At 41.3% G+C, this 17085-nt stretch overlaps 1 protein-coding gene across 2 annotated transcripts in view; it reads right to left on the bottom strand.

Moving 5' to 3' along the window:
- Positions 1–890: 890 nt before the first annotated feature.
- Positions 891–17085, bottom strand: part of itchb (itchy E3 ubiquitin protein ligase b) — a 39736-nt gene continuing 23541 nt past the window's right edge. For both annotated transcript variants that reach the window (XM_017723017.2, XM_017723018.2), the window contains 10 exons: positions 16381–16452; positions 14782–14870; positions 13321–13480; positions 11279–11412; positions 11050–11190; positions 10048–10168; positions 9672–9776; positions 7947–8043; positions 7536–7608; positions 891–6327 (listed from right to left, as the gene is read on the bottom strand). In XM_017723017.2, the coding sequence (XP_017578506.1) occupies positions 6228–6327; positions 7536–7608; positions 7947–8043; positions 9672–9776; positions 10048–10168; positions 11050–11190; positions 11279–11412; positions 13321–13480; positions 14782–14870; positions 16381–16452 (1092 nt within the window). In that variant the 3' untranslated portion in view covers positions 891–6227. The remainder of the gene's footprint in view (positions 6328–7535; positions 7609–7946; positions 8044–9671; positions 9777–10047; positions 10169–11049; positions 11191–11278; positions 11413–13320; positions 13481–14781; positions 14871–16380; positions 16453–17085) is intronic.

Here is a 17085-nt window from a genome sequence, read left to right as displayed (position 1 = left end):
CTTGCCCAGAGCGGTGGGCAGCCCAATCCGCAGCGCCCGGGGAGCAGCTGGGGGTTAGGTGTCTTGCTCAAGGACACCTCAGTCATGTGCTGTCAGCTCTTGGGGATCAAACTGGCAACGTTCCGGCCACAGAGCTGATTCCCTAACCTCCAGCCCACGACTACTTCTTCATAAACTCTCTTGTAGACTGTTCTTCTTAGAAGACGCACTTTCAGAAGTTGGTTGCATTTTCTGCTTTTAACCACCCGAATAATCCCAAACACACCGAGTGTTGAGGTCTGAGAAAACCAGCAGCTTGTTGTGTCCGTCTCCTTTTCTCAGTGAGGTTCTTCTTGAACAGCTACACATCCTTTCAGACCCATAGCACTGAGTGGTCTTCTCACAGTGGAAGGATGGACAGAAACACTTGTGGATGTTTTCAGTTCTGAAGCAGCTTGAATTTCTTCTCTCCCTCAAAGACGAAAGCTTTGAGTGCTGTTTATCTGATGGGGACCGTGTTGGTATCGACTAGCTGTTGCGCGGCTGTGAAGAATTCTGTTTTCTCACATTTTTAAAAGTCCAGTTTTGGAAACTCCTGTTTTATGCTATGCATAGTAATCCTTATGGATTATAGTGCCTCAGAAATATCTCCTGAAAAATGAAGAACTTCTACTGAAAGGATGGACAAATGCTGAAGGTTTCTTTCCCTGTCCAGTGCACCCAAAACCTGTCAAAGAACTGAATATTTGTATAACAACTTCAGAACAAACAGAACCGAGTGCATTGCCAACAAGAACGCAGGCAAACTTCCATTTATGATTTACACGTATGTTTGTGTTTATGCAAATAAGGACAAACCAGCACAGCTTCAGTTGGATTACGCTGCTGAAAAAGACAAGATTTTTAGACAATTTTACCCTTGTCATTATTTATTCAACCTTTTTTAATTATTTTCTTGCACAATTTGCTGTACATATAAATCAGTAAATCAACCAGCAGTGGCGCAGAATCTCTGAAACGGCCTCAAAACAAGCCGCCTGGCCTCAGTACTAAAATCCTCATCATCTTTTCACAGAGAAGAGATCAATCAGGTATTCACACAATGTACAACATTCAGTTCATATACAGAGGGAAGCAGTTCGGTTTTTCCCCCAAAGGGTCAATCTAATATGAAGAGCAAAGAAAAAAAATTAACAACATTACCAAATTGATTTAACAAACACCGGATCTTCCCAGAGAATTCAGCTCCAAGGATATATGAAGGCAAACTCAGTTATTTTCCAGAACAGAGGTCAAGTGCTGTTAGCGTTCAGTTTATGAGAATTCAAGGTGAAGCTTGAGACTTAGAAGAACCAGAATTACCCAAATGGAAAAAACACACCTTGTAAAAACCAGGCTACAAAAAATATCTCCTAATCTGTTCCATACACTGAGAACGTGTGTCGGCTCATGAAATCCAAAGTTCTACTTAAAAATATCATCACAGGTTGTGGGGTGAGGGAACAAGGATGTGCAGCAGAGGGCTGGTCATCGTTTCTGAGTGCTGGGTCAGGTTCCCTCGGTGTATTGAAGGAATACTCCAGTGTTCTTTGATGTGATCTCTATCTGGAACATCTGCAGTGCACAGTCGAATAGAACTGACAATACTTTCACAGCGTTTCAAGAAGACTTGTTGACTCGAAACCTACTTGTAACAGAAGTGATGGGCAGCTGCTGAATTCTGTCAGTAAATATCTGTCACACAAACGTACTGGTAGAACTTTCATGGGTTCTTCAGTGAAAGGTGTCTGTAAACTAGGAGAGGAAAGCTTGTGAATGAACTATAAGTTGGCTTGACAAAGCCGCTGCTAATAAACTCCCAGATGGTCAGAAAGGCGTTGCTATGCGATGCTGGGTGGTTGCTAAGTGTTGCTAGGCCACTGCTGTGCTATCCCAGGCGGTTGCTAAGGTTTTGCTAAACCGCTGCTGTGCTATCCCAGGCGGTTGCTAAGGTGTTGCTAAACTGTCTCTATGTTATTCCAGGTGGTTGCTAATATGTGTGCTAGTATGGGAGTCTGTATGTAATATCTATGAGGGTCAGTGTGAAAGATGTCCTTTGTGACATCATTCCTGGCAGTTAGATTTGAATTTCCTCAGGATTCCACCAGTCATTTCCCAAGGGTACCTATGTCCCTAAGGTTGACCGAGCGCTGTATGAAAACCGTGGCCGGTCCCGAAAGCGACCTTCTCCCACATTGGCTCTACAATCCTGCAAAGTTTCGTGGTTCTGTATGAAGAGCTGTGAAAACACTACCAGAAAGGGGTGCAATAATAAAAGGAACAGTAATTCGGCTTCGTCAAGCCAGCTGTGAGTTCAGAGATGGCGAAAGTTTTCCAGCAGAAACAGTTCAAAGCTAATTTGTTACCATCATAGGCTCCTCACCATGGACAGCAGAAGTCTGCCTGCTTGCCAGGTTTCCTCAGAATTTAATTGCTGAGATGTAAAGTGGTTTGATGTGAAACGGTTCAGTGTAGAGAAACTTTTTTTTTTTTTTTAACGACGGTGGTCAAAAGCAAAACAAGAGGGCTGTGGGGGGGTGTTGGGGGGAGACTTGCTCATCAGTCAGCATAATGCCAAGTTGTCATTCACATCTGCAGAAAAAATACTAAAAAAAAACAAAAACACACAATTAAGCAGTAGTTCACTAAACTATGTTCCTTCAAAAAACCACATCACTGCGCAAGCTGGTGTGACTCTTGCACTGCCTTAGTGATGAAAATAGTGAGGCAGCAGTCCCAATGTGACCGAGCCTTCAGACCTGTATTGTCAGAGTGCAGCAGTTGTACTTTTGTATTACATAATCACAGATTTCAAATGTTTAACCACAAAGTTCATCAAGTGCCCTTTGGCCTCTGTTATACGCCAGTTTCAAGTCAACACATATTCAGTAGTGTCCAAAAGGCTGTCCACAGTTAAATCACCTGATGCCACAGATTTAAAAAAACTGGAGTATTCCTTTAGCATGTGCTTACAAAGACAGACAGACTTAGAAACAGCATGTCCACGCTACGAGCTCTGTGAATACGACACTCTTTTAGGACTCCACAGCACCCCCAGTGGTTTCGACTACTATCACCTCAATTAAAGTTGAGAGGCATGGAAAGTTAATACCCTGGACACAAAGGTCTTGCTCCAGAATACACAAAACAATCTTTAAAAAAAACCCTATAAAACTAGGGCGTTAGGAACAGACAGTTCTCACTCGCTCATCTCCGCAATAAATACTGGGCCGTGGGTCTTAAGGTTGTGCTGATCACACTGGAGAAGGCAAACTGCACACGGCGTCGGCTACATGTGTGTTATTATAATGCTGATCCAGGTTTTACTGGGGACGTTCCGGCTGTTTGACACTACCATTAAAAACTTAAGCACTTCCAAGGAGTACTCTAAGGGCCGATCCCATTTCACCCTTCGCCCCTACCGCTTTGCCCTTAGCCCTCCGTTTTGCGTGTTCACGTCTACGGTTAGGGCGTCCTGATTTTAGACTGAGGGGTAGGGGTAGTGTTGGTTTTACACGGCCCTCCAGACGGAGGTTTTTCAGAGGCAACAACTCCAAACAGTGTTATGAGAGAAGAAAAAAAAACGGCAAGATGGCTGAACAAGAGACCAAAGAAACCCACAAATGTGAGTTTTCTGTTTTGATATTATGAAAACCAATTTGAATCATGATAACCACTATCTTATCTTAGTTTAATGTTGTTTCAATGTATTATTGTCATTTTATTCCTAACAAGCATAAAAAAATGGCTAAAAGCATGCTAATGTTCTGGTAGCTAGTTAGCTAACTTTCCCATTCCACCTTAAATAATCCACCAGTTCTGAAGTGCCAGAATGTAACTGCTGCACCATTTAAGGTGGAATGGGAAAAATCCTATATAAAGAGAATGGGAAAAAACCCATATAACTTCAGCTTCGTATCACCAAAGGATTAGTGGTGGGCGATAATACATAATTGTCTTATAGTCCCCTCTCTGAAGGCACATGATGCCCTAAACGTAACTAAAGCCCGGCAGTGCAGAGCTGAACTTTTCCCTCCTCTGCGATCACTGCAGACGGGCAGGGTCGCCCACAGAGCAGCGCTAGTAGCTGTTAATGAAACACTGTTGTTTTTTGTGATGGTCCCATTTCGCAGGGGAAGATTTCAACCACGACCCCCTTCAACTGAGTTCCAAGGGTTTAGAGTGACACTTGAAAACAAGGGGTAGGGGTATAGGAAGAAATAGGATTGGGCCCAAGTGTTTTTCAGTCTAATCTAGCCTATCTGCTGCACCTGTAGCGTATGGTCGATTAACACTGGCGATCATTTCTCTGTGCTCAGTAAAAGAACAGAAAACCTGTCGACTCAAAGCATTAATAGCAATAAAAGCCAGTGGGCAGTGGCGTTTGCTTCAGCATCTGCCCAAAGGCCTCTATCAGAAGCTGGTTTTGAGTCAATGAGTTTCCTGTTCGTTTCTATGCATGTTTATCAAAGCTTACAGACAATATGCTACAGATACAGCAGACAGAAACGAGGCTGAAAAAGGGTGTAAAACACCTTTAGACTCCAACGGTCACTATAAGATCAGAAGAAAGAAAGGCCTCGTTTAAATGGGGCACCGTGTTAATAACGCCAGCTCACTTTGCTTTAGATGATGGACACAGTGTTAAATCTGAGCTACAACACTAGAATAAAAACAGAGGAAAGATGTTCTTTCAAGATCGTCGTTTAAAGTTTCAACGTTCAGTTCTTTTAAACAAAGCTGAAGTTCAGCGGGTTGGACAAGCACCTGTCCAGGAATCAAACAGCCTGGATGAAGGCGGTTCTGTGCTCTCCAACGTCCACGTGCTACAAGGACGAGCTCACCTATGGCATCCTCTGCTCGTCTTCCTTCAGCTACTAGGCAGTCTGACTCAGCACGAATCAGCATGCCTTTCGAGCATGGTACACTCGCTCAGTTGAGACAAAAATTCAGCACTCACTCTTTCCAAATGGACTTTGATCTAGATTGGTTTGAACCTGTGTCACAGGTGTAATAACCTTGTAATAAGCATTTATCACAAGTGAATTACAAGAAAAAGCGAAGAGAAAAAGATGTCAGCAAGAGTAAGCCACTGAGACAGTGCTTTGAACTGACTTGCTTTGGGTGACAAATCAAATTTATATGATTTTCCATTTACACCAAATGCAGGCAGTCAACACGTTTGGTGTCAAAATTGTGCTTCTTTAGTTTAGCATTGGAGCTACGAGGCTAACACGGCTAACAAACACTGGAAGTCAATAGTCCGTCAAACCTTTTCCATTAATACATGTCCAAAACGTCTCTGAACCTGCTCAAACTGCATTCCTAATTAAGGTGGTGCAGATGAGTCGATTGCTGCTAACAGAAGGACCAGCAGTTTGGGAAAACTGGAATCACTCCTTTCCCGAGGAAAAGTTTGGTATCTTTCCCTGCAAGACGACCACAGACAGGTCTGTCCATGCCATTTCATTGAGTTTTCTTGCATAGCTTACTGATGTAATTCAAAGCAAATATACGAAGACTTTGGCATGTATTTGTGAAAAGTTTTGGTGACGATTTACTTCCAGTGTTTATTAGCACCCCTGGCCTGGCACGTCTTGGCTGATGGACTGCATTTGGTCTAAGCGTCGTGTCAATTAGATTTTTCAACAAACTACTCCTTTAATTTATACGGAAATGATGTACACGCTTCTTTAAAGTAAATCTAGGATATTGTTTTTTTTTTAATGTCTGTGACATTTCCCCTCAAAGTAGGATTCTGAACACATTTGAATACATTAAAGGTACATTTTTGGCATCATTTCTAGCTTACAAGGGGTGTTGGTTATGTGCAAATTTTTTTTTTTAAAGATTTTTTGAGAGAACTGAGGGAAAGTGCACTTCAAAGGGGGTTGGATGTAGAATAGTGGTCTAGAAAAAGCACATCCTTACAGGTTTACCTAAAAGGTACGGATTTGAAACAGGATCTGATAAGAGTGCAAAATCCATAGTTCTTTCTGATCACCTGCTGTGTGCCAGACAACCAAGGCATGGGGGGTCCTTACACACACACGCGCACACACACACACACACACACACAAAGAAACACACACAAACAAACAAACACACACACATAGTGCTGCATCGTGGCGTCATATCCAGTGTGTATGTATACATAATCTTCCGTAAGGCATTTCTCGCTGCCTGTCCATCTCACGCGGGTCAGCGCGTCACTCCTGCCCAAAGCCCTCCGTCTCCTCGATAGCAAACAGCAGCTTCTCCTTCAGCTGCTCGTAGCTTTTATAGGGTGGCAGATCCAGCCGGTTAAAACTGCAGCAGAGAGAATTGAGAGCGCAGTTAAAGACGCACTTTTTGTCTCCCATGTTACTTTGCAGAACGTACAGGTTCTTGTGTGTAAACTTGCAAACAATATGTAAAATATTTACTATTAGGATGTCAACATTCCTGACCAACCACAAAAGCCAGCATTCACAACTGGCAGCACTGCTACAAACTGGGCGGAATACATTCATTTTCAAGGAGAGCTGGTCTGTTGCCCTATGAAACATAGGCAGGGATTACACTTATAGGCGAGTAATTTCTCTCCAGGATTTTTATATTTAGCGGGAAGGCATCTGATTCGTTCTTAGCGTCAGTGAAACCATGTCCAGCAACGTTCACGGGGTTTGGGTGACGAGTCGAAAAGCCACTGTCGGTATGAACGCAGGGTTATGTCTGCGCTCAGGCTGTGATTTTGTCACTTCTTTGCCTGTGTGTGCTCAACAGCAGGAAAGAACCTGTCCACAGGCGAGAATCAGACACAACCTGCCACTACTGGAGCGGGAAAAGCACCAGGTACAAACATGCCAGTCGATGTGATGGAAGGACAGCCTGTTTTCACACGGAGGAGAAGGTTTCTTTCCAAGAATTCTTTCATTCAGGCTCATGTCTGACTCAGTGGATAAGGCAGGAAATTATTTAACCCCACCCTGTGGCCAGTTTATAAGCAAGGGTGAGAGTGCATGCTGGGGGCTGTAGTGCAGGGCACTGTGAAACAGGCTGTTAATAGAAAAATAATAACTTTAACCTTGCAGGCCAGACAGGACTGTGTCAGAGTGCAGATTTATGTGTAGAACTGAGGTGTAAATGCTATTCCATAGAGTGTTTTTGGGGGAAGGGGGTGGGAGTGCATGCTGGGTGTTGTAGTGCAGGGCCTTCTGAACCAGGCTATTATTGATAGAAAAATAAATAATTTTGCAGGCCAGATAGGACTCTGTGTGTGTGTGTGTGTGTGTGTGTGTGTGTGTGTGAGAGTGTGAGTGTGTGAGAGAGAGAGAGAGAGAGAGAGAGAGAGAGAGAGAGAGAGAGAGAGAGAGAGAGAGAGAGAGAGAGAGAGAGAACACAATATTTGAACAATAATACAGTCTATAGTTCATGTGTCAAACATAAGGTCTGCAGGGCTGATCTGGCATGGATGTGAATGGAAGGCCTGGACTACTGAATACAGACAGTGTTATAGGGTGACTGAATGCACTCACCAGGTGTGGCTCCTGGGCAGCCAGTTCTCCTTCCCGGTTTTCTCAATGCAGAACTTCTGTGGCCCATTGCTCCCTATAAAGACACACAGCTGTAGTCGCTCACCTCAGATAACATGCTGTGTGGACTATGTGCTACACTTTATATGGTATGCTAGATAAACCCAGCTGAACTTCTATTAAGGATGCTGTGCTCATTTTAAGGCTCATGATAAGCCAAATGGTGATTAACAGCAAACTTCACAGGTTATATAGCTTCATTTAACCACTCGCAATAACACATAAAACAGTCACACAATAGCACAAACACAGATATTGTTATTCAAAAAGTCAGATGAATAACAAAAGAAGAAGTAATTGTTCCTTAGTCCGCTCTCCTGTGATAAATAAGACATTTATTGTGCTGTGTCTTACCCATGAGGTCAGCAAAGCCCCCCACAGGCAGACGGCACGTCCCGGTGACGAACTGCAGCAGGCGCATGCGCTTCTCGTTGTCCATCTCCTTGACCAACTGCAGCACAAGAGAAGGAGAAGTTACAGATGGTTGTGTCTGATGAAGGAGTGTTAGATTGCTGGAGTAACATATTATTACACAGCTACTTGTAAAGGGCAAATGTTACACTCTGTCACGGTTTGGATATAATTTGTACCAGGAATGCAGGGATCATGAATTTTTATGGTGGATTTCAATTTCTTTAAAACTAAACTGGCTGAGCTTCCGGTTCTGGCGCGCCATAGAAGGCTGGTGAGAGCTCCGGGTAAACAAGCTGTGAAGCTGTGGGTCCGTCCCCAACTACCATTTCACTCGGTCACTCTGTCAGTATTATTATCATATCATCTCTGCTATGGACACCTTAACACTAAGCCACTTTAAAGAACAACAACACAGTCACTCAAGTCACTTTAAAATGTATACTGTCTATGTCTTGTGTATATTGTATATATATATTTTACTTACTTATTTTCTGTAGAGTGATTACCTGGAGCCTCACCACAAGCATTTCAATGCATAAATGTCCTGACATTTATGACAAATAAACTTGAACTTGCTTCATGAGGCCCAAGGCTCAAACTCATTAGCACAATTCCTGTCCTATCTAATAGCCAAAGTTGCACCATAAATAACATTCCCTGCTCTTTAATGGGTTAAACTTATATTTAATTTTTTTAAATAAAAAAGTCAGATGCCTATTTAGCTAATATGGATCAAAACGTGCTACTGGATATTCAGTACATGCACAATTACATTTACATTTATGGAATTTGGCTGACGCTCTTATCCAGAGCGACGTACAATTTGATTATTTTTACATAGGGAGGCCAAGGCGGTGTTAGGAGTCTTGCCCAAGGACTCTTATTGGTATAGTGTAGGGTGTTTTGCCCAGGTGGGGGTTGAACCTCAGTCTACAGTGTAGAAGGCAGAGGTGTTACCCACTACACTATCCCAACCACAATTACATGTGCAACAACATTTTGACTATTCACTTTTACAAATAAAGATGATTAAGAGGGTTTTCTCGAGCGATGCCACAGAAAAAAAAACACTTAAGCTTCCTAAAAAACGTTTGAACATGACACTGAGACACCTTTATGAGAGATCTGAGACAAAGATAGAGCTTAATATAAATATTGTTAAATCCATTCATGGTGGAGTAAAACATACAGGTCATTGTTAAGCAAAATAGTCCCCGAAGAAACTGGGGGTCATTCGGGATTGTAAATAAAAGGGTTATATTTATGTCAGAGCCATGGTGACCCCTGGTTCCCATCACCACCATGGTAAAGAAATCTGAGTCTGAAAGTTGCTCTATAAATGGACCATTTGACATCACAACACTGAATGATTGCTCTGAAAAATGAAAGTTTTGAAAAAAATGGTGGAATTCCCCTTTAATCTTAGTTACTGTCAGTCAAAATGTTCAGCCAAAAACCGGAAACAGGTGAAATTTCTCGATGCATCTCTATTATTTACTCTGTTATAATTTCTGTTGAGATTTTTGAAGCTAGTTTTGCACTTCAAATGAAACATTAAATGCACTGTTTTATAATGGTGAACTGCTGTTCTGGCCTTTTCAGAACTCTTAATGTGAACTAAACCAGTGCAATACTGGCTTTAAAAAGATGAGAGTGGAAACGTACCTGCCAGAACCAGATAATTTGCTTGCTGGTCCGGGCGTAGTGTCTGTAGATTGTGTTTCTCTGCCAGTCAGCCAGATCAATCTCCTGCATCCCACACAGCAACACCTACAGCAGAACAACACAGAGCCCAGACCAAATGTGTCTGTGTTAACAGAACACTCTGTCAACCTACAGGATGTATGTGCCTGCATTAATCAAACGGCTACACTCAGAATCAGTACCATGGCCAGTAATACCTAATGATGCCATCTGTAAGATGCCCACATTTGTGGATGTGCAGAGTCATTAATCAGTACATAAAATGCTTTACCCATTAACCCACTCATCACAGAGGGGATGCAAAGAGACCATGCAGTTGCAATCTATAGAGAATTACCTCAAGCTCTTTGGCATCAAAGTACTGCAGGTACTGCTGAGGCAGGACCTCGTTGAAGCCCTCAAAGAAGGCCTGCGTTTGCTCCTCCACCCCGCGCAACAGCCGCCACTCAGCAACCAGCCTGTGAGAGAGAGAGAGAGAGAGAGAGAGAGAGAGAGAGAGAGAGAGAGAGAGAGAGAGAGAGAGAGAGAGAGAGAGAGAGAGAGAGAGAGAGAAAGAGAGAGAGAGAGAGAGAGAGATATAACACACATAAGCTAACTAACCAATTAACTAACTAGTAAAATAACTAATTACTCATGTCACTAACTTAATAATCAGACTTAAATGTATAAAATAACCAAGTAACAAATAACCAAGTAACAAATAACCAAGTAACAAATAACCAAGTAACTAACTATATAACGAGACAAAAAAAATGTACAACTACCTAAATGGCCAACTATCTATATAACCAAGTAACAAAGAACAAAAAAAAAAACGAACCAACTAAGTAATTAACTAGCCAAATATCTACATAACCATGTCACTAACTAATTAATCAGGTAGGTAACTAGCTAAATAAGTAACTATATAACAACCTAAAAACTACATAATTTTCTAACAATCAATTCAGTACAGCTAAGTTAAAAAAAACGAAATAAATAAATTACAAAGTACCAAAATAAATAATGAACTTATGAACTAACTAGCTCACTAAAGATCACGTATCTAAACAAGTAAACAATCAAGCAACCAACCAAGGGCAGCTATTGGCGCTTCTTAAAGATGATGCTTCGTATCAATGATACTGTCCCTGACAGTCATAATAATATCAAAATTTATTCAACTATTCATTTACTACTCATTTAAAAGTGTGGATATTCAAATAGGACTAATGCTTAAAATGCCCATCCATAGTTTTCGAGTGTCCCAAGATGTGTGTGTCTAGTCTGAGGGGAAGTAAGAGTGTGTGTCCAGCCTCATACATGAGCCCAGAGTAAGGCTCATGAGATGTGTGTCTACCTGATATATTCCTCCTTGTTCTCCTCTGTCACCTGAATGTTGCCTCCATCTGGTTTCAGGTCATGAGTGGTGATCTCCCCCAGGATGTCCTTATCCACAGAGAAAAACATCTCCAGACCACACTCCTCAATGTTGTTCTCCCTGTGTGGAAACACACAAGCATAAGAAATAGTGGTTGGACCTAATGTGGGGTGATTAACTGGTCACAGACCAAAGCAGTGAAACTTACTTGATCCAGATGAGAGAGTTGTAGAACTCTGGGTCGATGGACTCCAGGTCTTTAAGGGCCAAAGGTTTGTTGAGGATGCGCTTATAGAAAGGCAGTGAGAAGCCAGTGTCAATGAACTTCCCATGGAACAAGGCCTGAGGGAACCACAAGAGAAACACAAATGACCAAACAATGTTTGGGAACAATGGAAAATTCAACTGAAAGTGTTATCTGGAATTGAATAAGGTTTACATGGAGAGGTGGGGTGATGTCATTTAATCAGAGGACGTCTATTACGTTTAAGACTGATTTACATGGAGTGAGAAACCTCAGTATAAATTAGAGCGGAGTGGCTAGTTAATTCATTTAATCGTTGTTAGAACAAAAAATGACTGCTCACCAGTAAGAAACATGTCCAAACGTTTCATTTTATTGACATTTTGTTCACCCTAACCATCTACATAACTGTCTTAACTGAATGGGGTGCCATCAGCACTGTGATTAGCTTGAGAACTGACAAACAAAAAGTCAACACTGCTGCATTTTCTGCCATTTTGCATGTTATCACATTCAGAATTGTATACTAGAGGTAAAATGATGCATATCAGCTTCAACGGGCCACAGAGAATAGAAGAAAATGTTTCTGCAAGTGTCTCCAAACTTTAAAAGTCCACTTAACATTTATGTGGTTTTATGTATCAAAAACAGCTGTAATACATTTTTCCATTTTACAACTTCTCATTATCCCTTAGAGCTAAACAAGCTGTGCCATTACTGTGCTTGTTCTGATTGACTGTTCTGCACTGTACCTCTTTCTAAAAGAAATGAGCGTGGAGTTAAACTGCTGTAAGCTGATACATGTAAACGCACTGGTTTTTGGGAACATCACAAAAAATTCAGAGAATCTGGAGAAATCTCTGCAAGTAAGCAGCAAGGCAGAAAACCAACATTGAATGCCCGTGACCTTCGATCCCTCAGACGGCACTGCATTAAAAACCCACATCATTCTGTAACGGATATTACCACATGGGCTCAGGACACTTCAGAAAACCACTGTCAGTGAACTCAGTTCGTCGCTCCATCTACAAGTGCAAGTTAAAACTCTGCCATGCAAAGCGAAGCCACATATCAACACCACCCAGAAACACCGCCGGCTTCTCTGGGCCCGAGCTCATCTGAGATGGACTGACGCAAAGTGGAAAAGTGTCCTGTGGTCTGACGCGTCCACATTTCACACTGTTTTTGGAAATCATGGACGTCGTGTCCTCTGGGCCAAAGAGGAAAAGGACTGTCCGGATTGTTTTCAGCACAAAGTTCAAAAGCCAGCATCTCTGATGGTGTGGGGGGTGTTAGTGCCCATGGCATGGGTAACTGGCACATCTGTGAAGGCACCATTAATGCTGAAAGGTACATACAGGTTTTGGAGCAACATCTGCTGCCATCCAAACAGCGTCTTTTTCAGGGACGTCCTGCTTATTTCAGCAAGACAACGCCAAGCCACATTCTGCACGTGTTACAACAGCGTGGCTTCATAGTAAAAGAGTGCAGGTACTAGACTGGCCTGCCTGCAGTCCAGACCCGTCTCCCATTGAAAATGTGTGGCGCATTATGAAGCGCAAAATACAACAATGGAGACCCCGGACTGCTGAGCAACTGAAGTTGTACATCAAGCAAGAATGGGAAAGAATTCCACCTACAGAGCTTCAACAATCAGTGTCCTCAGTTCCCAAACACTTATTGAGTGTTGTTAAAGGAAAGGTGATGTAACACAGTGGTAAACACGCCCCTGTCCCAACTTCTTTGGAACGTGTTGCAGGCATCAAATTCAAAATGAGTGAATATTTGCAGAAAACAATAAAGTTTATCTGTTTGAACATTAAATATCTTGTCTTTGTAGTGTATTCAATTGAATATATGCTGAAAAGGATTTGCAAATCATCGTTTTCTGTTTTCATTTATGTTTTACACAACATCCCCACTTCACTGGAATTGGGTTTATATATATATACATACACACACACACACACACACACACACAAACCCTCAAGGTGAACCCAATTTACCATAGCAATGAAGCGGCCGATGAATTTGAAGTATTTGAGATGGTCTGGGTTGATGTACGAGGCTGGATTGATCTGCAGGCAGTAGTTATCCTTTCCCGCATACTCAAACAGGCAGTACATGGGATTTAGCACCTCATGGGACAGCAGAAAGAACCACTCCCTAAAAGAAAGATATGTTCAGTTACACAAGTCATCCAGAGGTTGGCGCCACATCTCCAAAAGTCAAAAGTGGTAGAGCAAAGTTAAGAACGTATTAGTTCTTTAAAAATAATCAAGGAAATAAAATAGCACGCTGATGAACCAGCAGCTGACCAACAGTTTCACATCCCCGAAGAACAAAATCAAGCTTAGTGAGGCAACAGTAAGAAACACTGCAACTGACATGTAGTAAGTTTCACAAAGCGATCCAACACAAACTACACCGGCCACTTCATTAGGTACACCTTGCTAGTTCTTTGCCTTCAGAACTGCCTTAATTCTTCGTGGCAGACTTTCAACAGGGTGTTGGAAACGTTCCTCAGAGATTCTGGTTGGTTATTTGAGTTCCTGTTGTCTTTCTATCATCTGGAACCAGTCAGCCAATTCTCCTCTGACCTCTCACATCAACAAGGCATTTTCGTCCACACAACTGACCGGTCACTGGATATTTCCTCTTTTTCGGACCGTTCTCTGTAAACCCTGGAGATGGTTGTGTGTGAAAATCCCAGCAGATCAGCAGTTTCTGAAATACTCAGACCAGCCCATCTGGCACCAACAACCACGCCACGTTCAAAGCCCCTTAAATCCCCTTTCTTCCCCGTTCTGATGCTCGGTCTGCACTTCAGCAAGTTGTCTTGACCACCTCTACACGCCTAAATGCACTGAGTTGCAGTCAAGTGATTGTTAATACAAATAGCTAATCAGCCAAACAACTGAACAGGTACCTAATAAAGTGGCCGGTGAGTGTATATGACCAAATACATTAGTTGCTGCATCTCTCACTAAGCACAAAATTGCACAGGCTTTATTGTTTGGAAAATATCTCATCCCCCAACCTAAATGTCAATTTTAAAGGGCAATTCCACCGATTTTTCTTCATAATCCATATTTCAGTGTTACAGCTAAAAACTACTCAAAATGAGTTAGCATTTAAAAATACATCCATTATGGATCTAAAAGAGGTGACTCAACTGCATTGATTATGAATTTTTATGTTAATTTTTTCCCAATATGTTTTTTGTAAACAAACAGTAGTTGTGCTTTAAAATGTGTGTTCTCTGTAGAGAATGTATTAACTTATTTTCACTTAGAAAATCAACAAAACATGTCTTCTGACCAGGGTGTCTAGATTAAATGTTTAGGTCAAGACTAACTGATACTCTATGCAAAATGCCAGACTGAATTTATGACTGCGGCTGACATATTTAATCTGTTCAGATCTTGAAAGTAATGTTTGATGGAGATTTTTGATTGAGATCTTGCCTTGCTACGCCGCCGTAGTCTAGTCCCTCCTCCCCAGGGAAGATGATCCACAGCCTGCGGCGAAGGTCTTGGCCACTAAAGCTCATTATCTGGACAAAGAAATGTAAAGATGCACAATTTCTGTTAAGCAATATAGCCACACATGAAGGCCCTATAAACTCATAATAAAGTAGTTCATGGTGGAAATTACAAACAGCTGAGGAGTACATAAGAAACAAAAGAAAAAAGCAAAACAAACAAAAACAAAATTCAAGAAGCCTCTATAACTAGGCGACAAAACAGAATACCCGTTAAATTTGTTTATGTTCAATTATCCAGGTTTTCAGTTTCTGTTACATGTTTTTTTAACCAGATCACACATTTAAACAAAAGGCTGGTATACATCTACTGAAGGTGGGTGAACACGTTCTAAATCAGGTTCAAAAAAGGACCTGTTTTCTTTGAGTTTAGACCAGAGAATCTACAGCCCTGTTTCCAAAAAAGTTGGGACGCTGTGCAGAATGTAAATGAAAATAGGAGGCAATGTTAAGCAAACCATGCTAACCATATTTTTTAAAGGAACATACTACAAAGACAACATATCAAATGTTGAAACTGAGAAATTTTATTGTTTTTTTTGGAAAATATTTGCCCATTTTGGATTTGATGGCAAAAAAACTTTCCAAAAAATTGGGACGGGGGCCTGTTTACCGCTGTGTTACATCACCTCTTCTTTTAATAACACTCTGTGCGTGTTTGGGAACTGAGGAGACACTGCTGTAGTTTTTACAGTGAAATGTTTTCCTGGTCTTGTTTAATAGAGGATTTCACCTACTCAACAGTTCAGGGTCTCCTTTAATAACGCACCAAATGTTTTCAGTGGTGACCGGTCTGGACTGCAGGCAGGTCAGTTTAGCACCCGGATGCTTTTAATACAGAGCCCTGGTGTTGTAATACATGCAGAATGTGGTTCGTCATTGTCTTGCTGAATTAATCAAGGCCTTCCCTGAAAAAGACGTTGTCTGAATGGCCGCATATGTTGCTAAAACATGTATATATCGTTCAGCATTAATGGTGCACTAATGCTCCCCTAAACCATCATGAATACTGGCTTTTGAACTGTGCACTGATTACAAACTCAGTGGTCTTTAGCACAGATGTTGTTTTTGAATTGTTGCACTATTTGATCGTGCAGTCTTTCAGAGAGGGGTGAACCGCTCCTCCTCTTTACTTCTGAAAGACACAGTATCTGTGAGATGCTCTTTTATGCCCAATCATTTTACCTGTTGCCAATCAACAACCAAGTGTTTATTATTATTATTTTTTTTAAAGCATTGCACAACTTTACCAGCCTTTTGTTGCCCACTTCCCAACTTTTTTTAAATGTGTTTGGCATCAAATTCAAAATGGGCAAATATTTTTCAAAAAACAATTACATTTCTCAGTTTGATGTTTGTTGTCTTTGTGGTATTCTCAATTAAATAAAGAGTTTAAATGATTTGTACATTATTGCATTTTGTTTTTACTCACATTTCACAGAGCGTCACAGCCTTTTTTGGAAATGGGGTTGTAGTTTAAAAAGCAGTCTGATGAGATGAATGCTTTGTGGTTTGAGCTCACCTGCTGGAAGGAGTCTTCGAACAGTGTTTTACGGCTCACTGTGATCTTGATGTGCTGTGGCAAGGCTAATTGCTACAACAGAAGAGAAAAAAAATTTTATGCTTTAATGTTGTTTTTAGGTAAGATAAGAAAAGCAATAAAGATTGTTGGCCTTCAAATTCAATATAAAATGTAAACAGAACATAGCAATGCATTTTTTTCTGTATTGAGACACATTTCAGAGTGAAACACAGTATCTCTGTACTAGCTAAGCATTTTTTCTCAATAACAGGTGGTGGAGGTGGAACATGAGTTTATTGTTTAATATTATTTTTTCCCACCCACTGGTGCACAGCGAGTAATAAAATCTCAGATGTTTCAGAGGCAGGAAAACATCACTGAAGTTTGATGAAAAATGTTTAAAATAGCCTTAAAGTGTTTCTGTGATGTCACTAAGAACCAGCCTACAGCACTTTAGCTCTGCCCATTCATACTAAAGTTATAGGGAGTGTTTCAAGCCAAGCTTTTTCAATAAGGAACACCAGACAGCCAATCAGAACAGAGTTCGTTTACCTAAATCACTCTAAAAAAGACACAGCAACAAGACCAACTGATAAAGAGAGGTTGGACATGTATAAATTAATTATGATCCTTTTTAGTTTTTGTATATAAAACCACAATGTCACAAGCGGAACTTGTGTGGGAAAAAATCTAAGAACCATGTGA

The sequence above is a fragment of the Pygocentrus nattereri genome, chromosome 9 (assembly GCF_015220715.1).
Source record: "Pygocentrus nattereri isolate fPygNat1 chromosome 9, fPygNat1.pri, whole genome shotgun sequence".
Lineage (NCBI taxonomy): Eukaryota > Metazoa > Chordata > Actinopteri > Characiformes > Serrasalmidae > Pygocentrus > Pygocentrus nattereri.
This window is presented reverse-complemented; position numbering and strand designations above follow the sequence as displayed.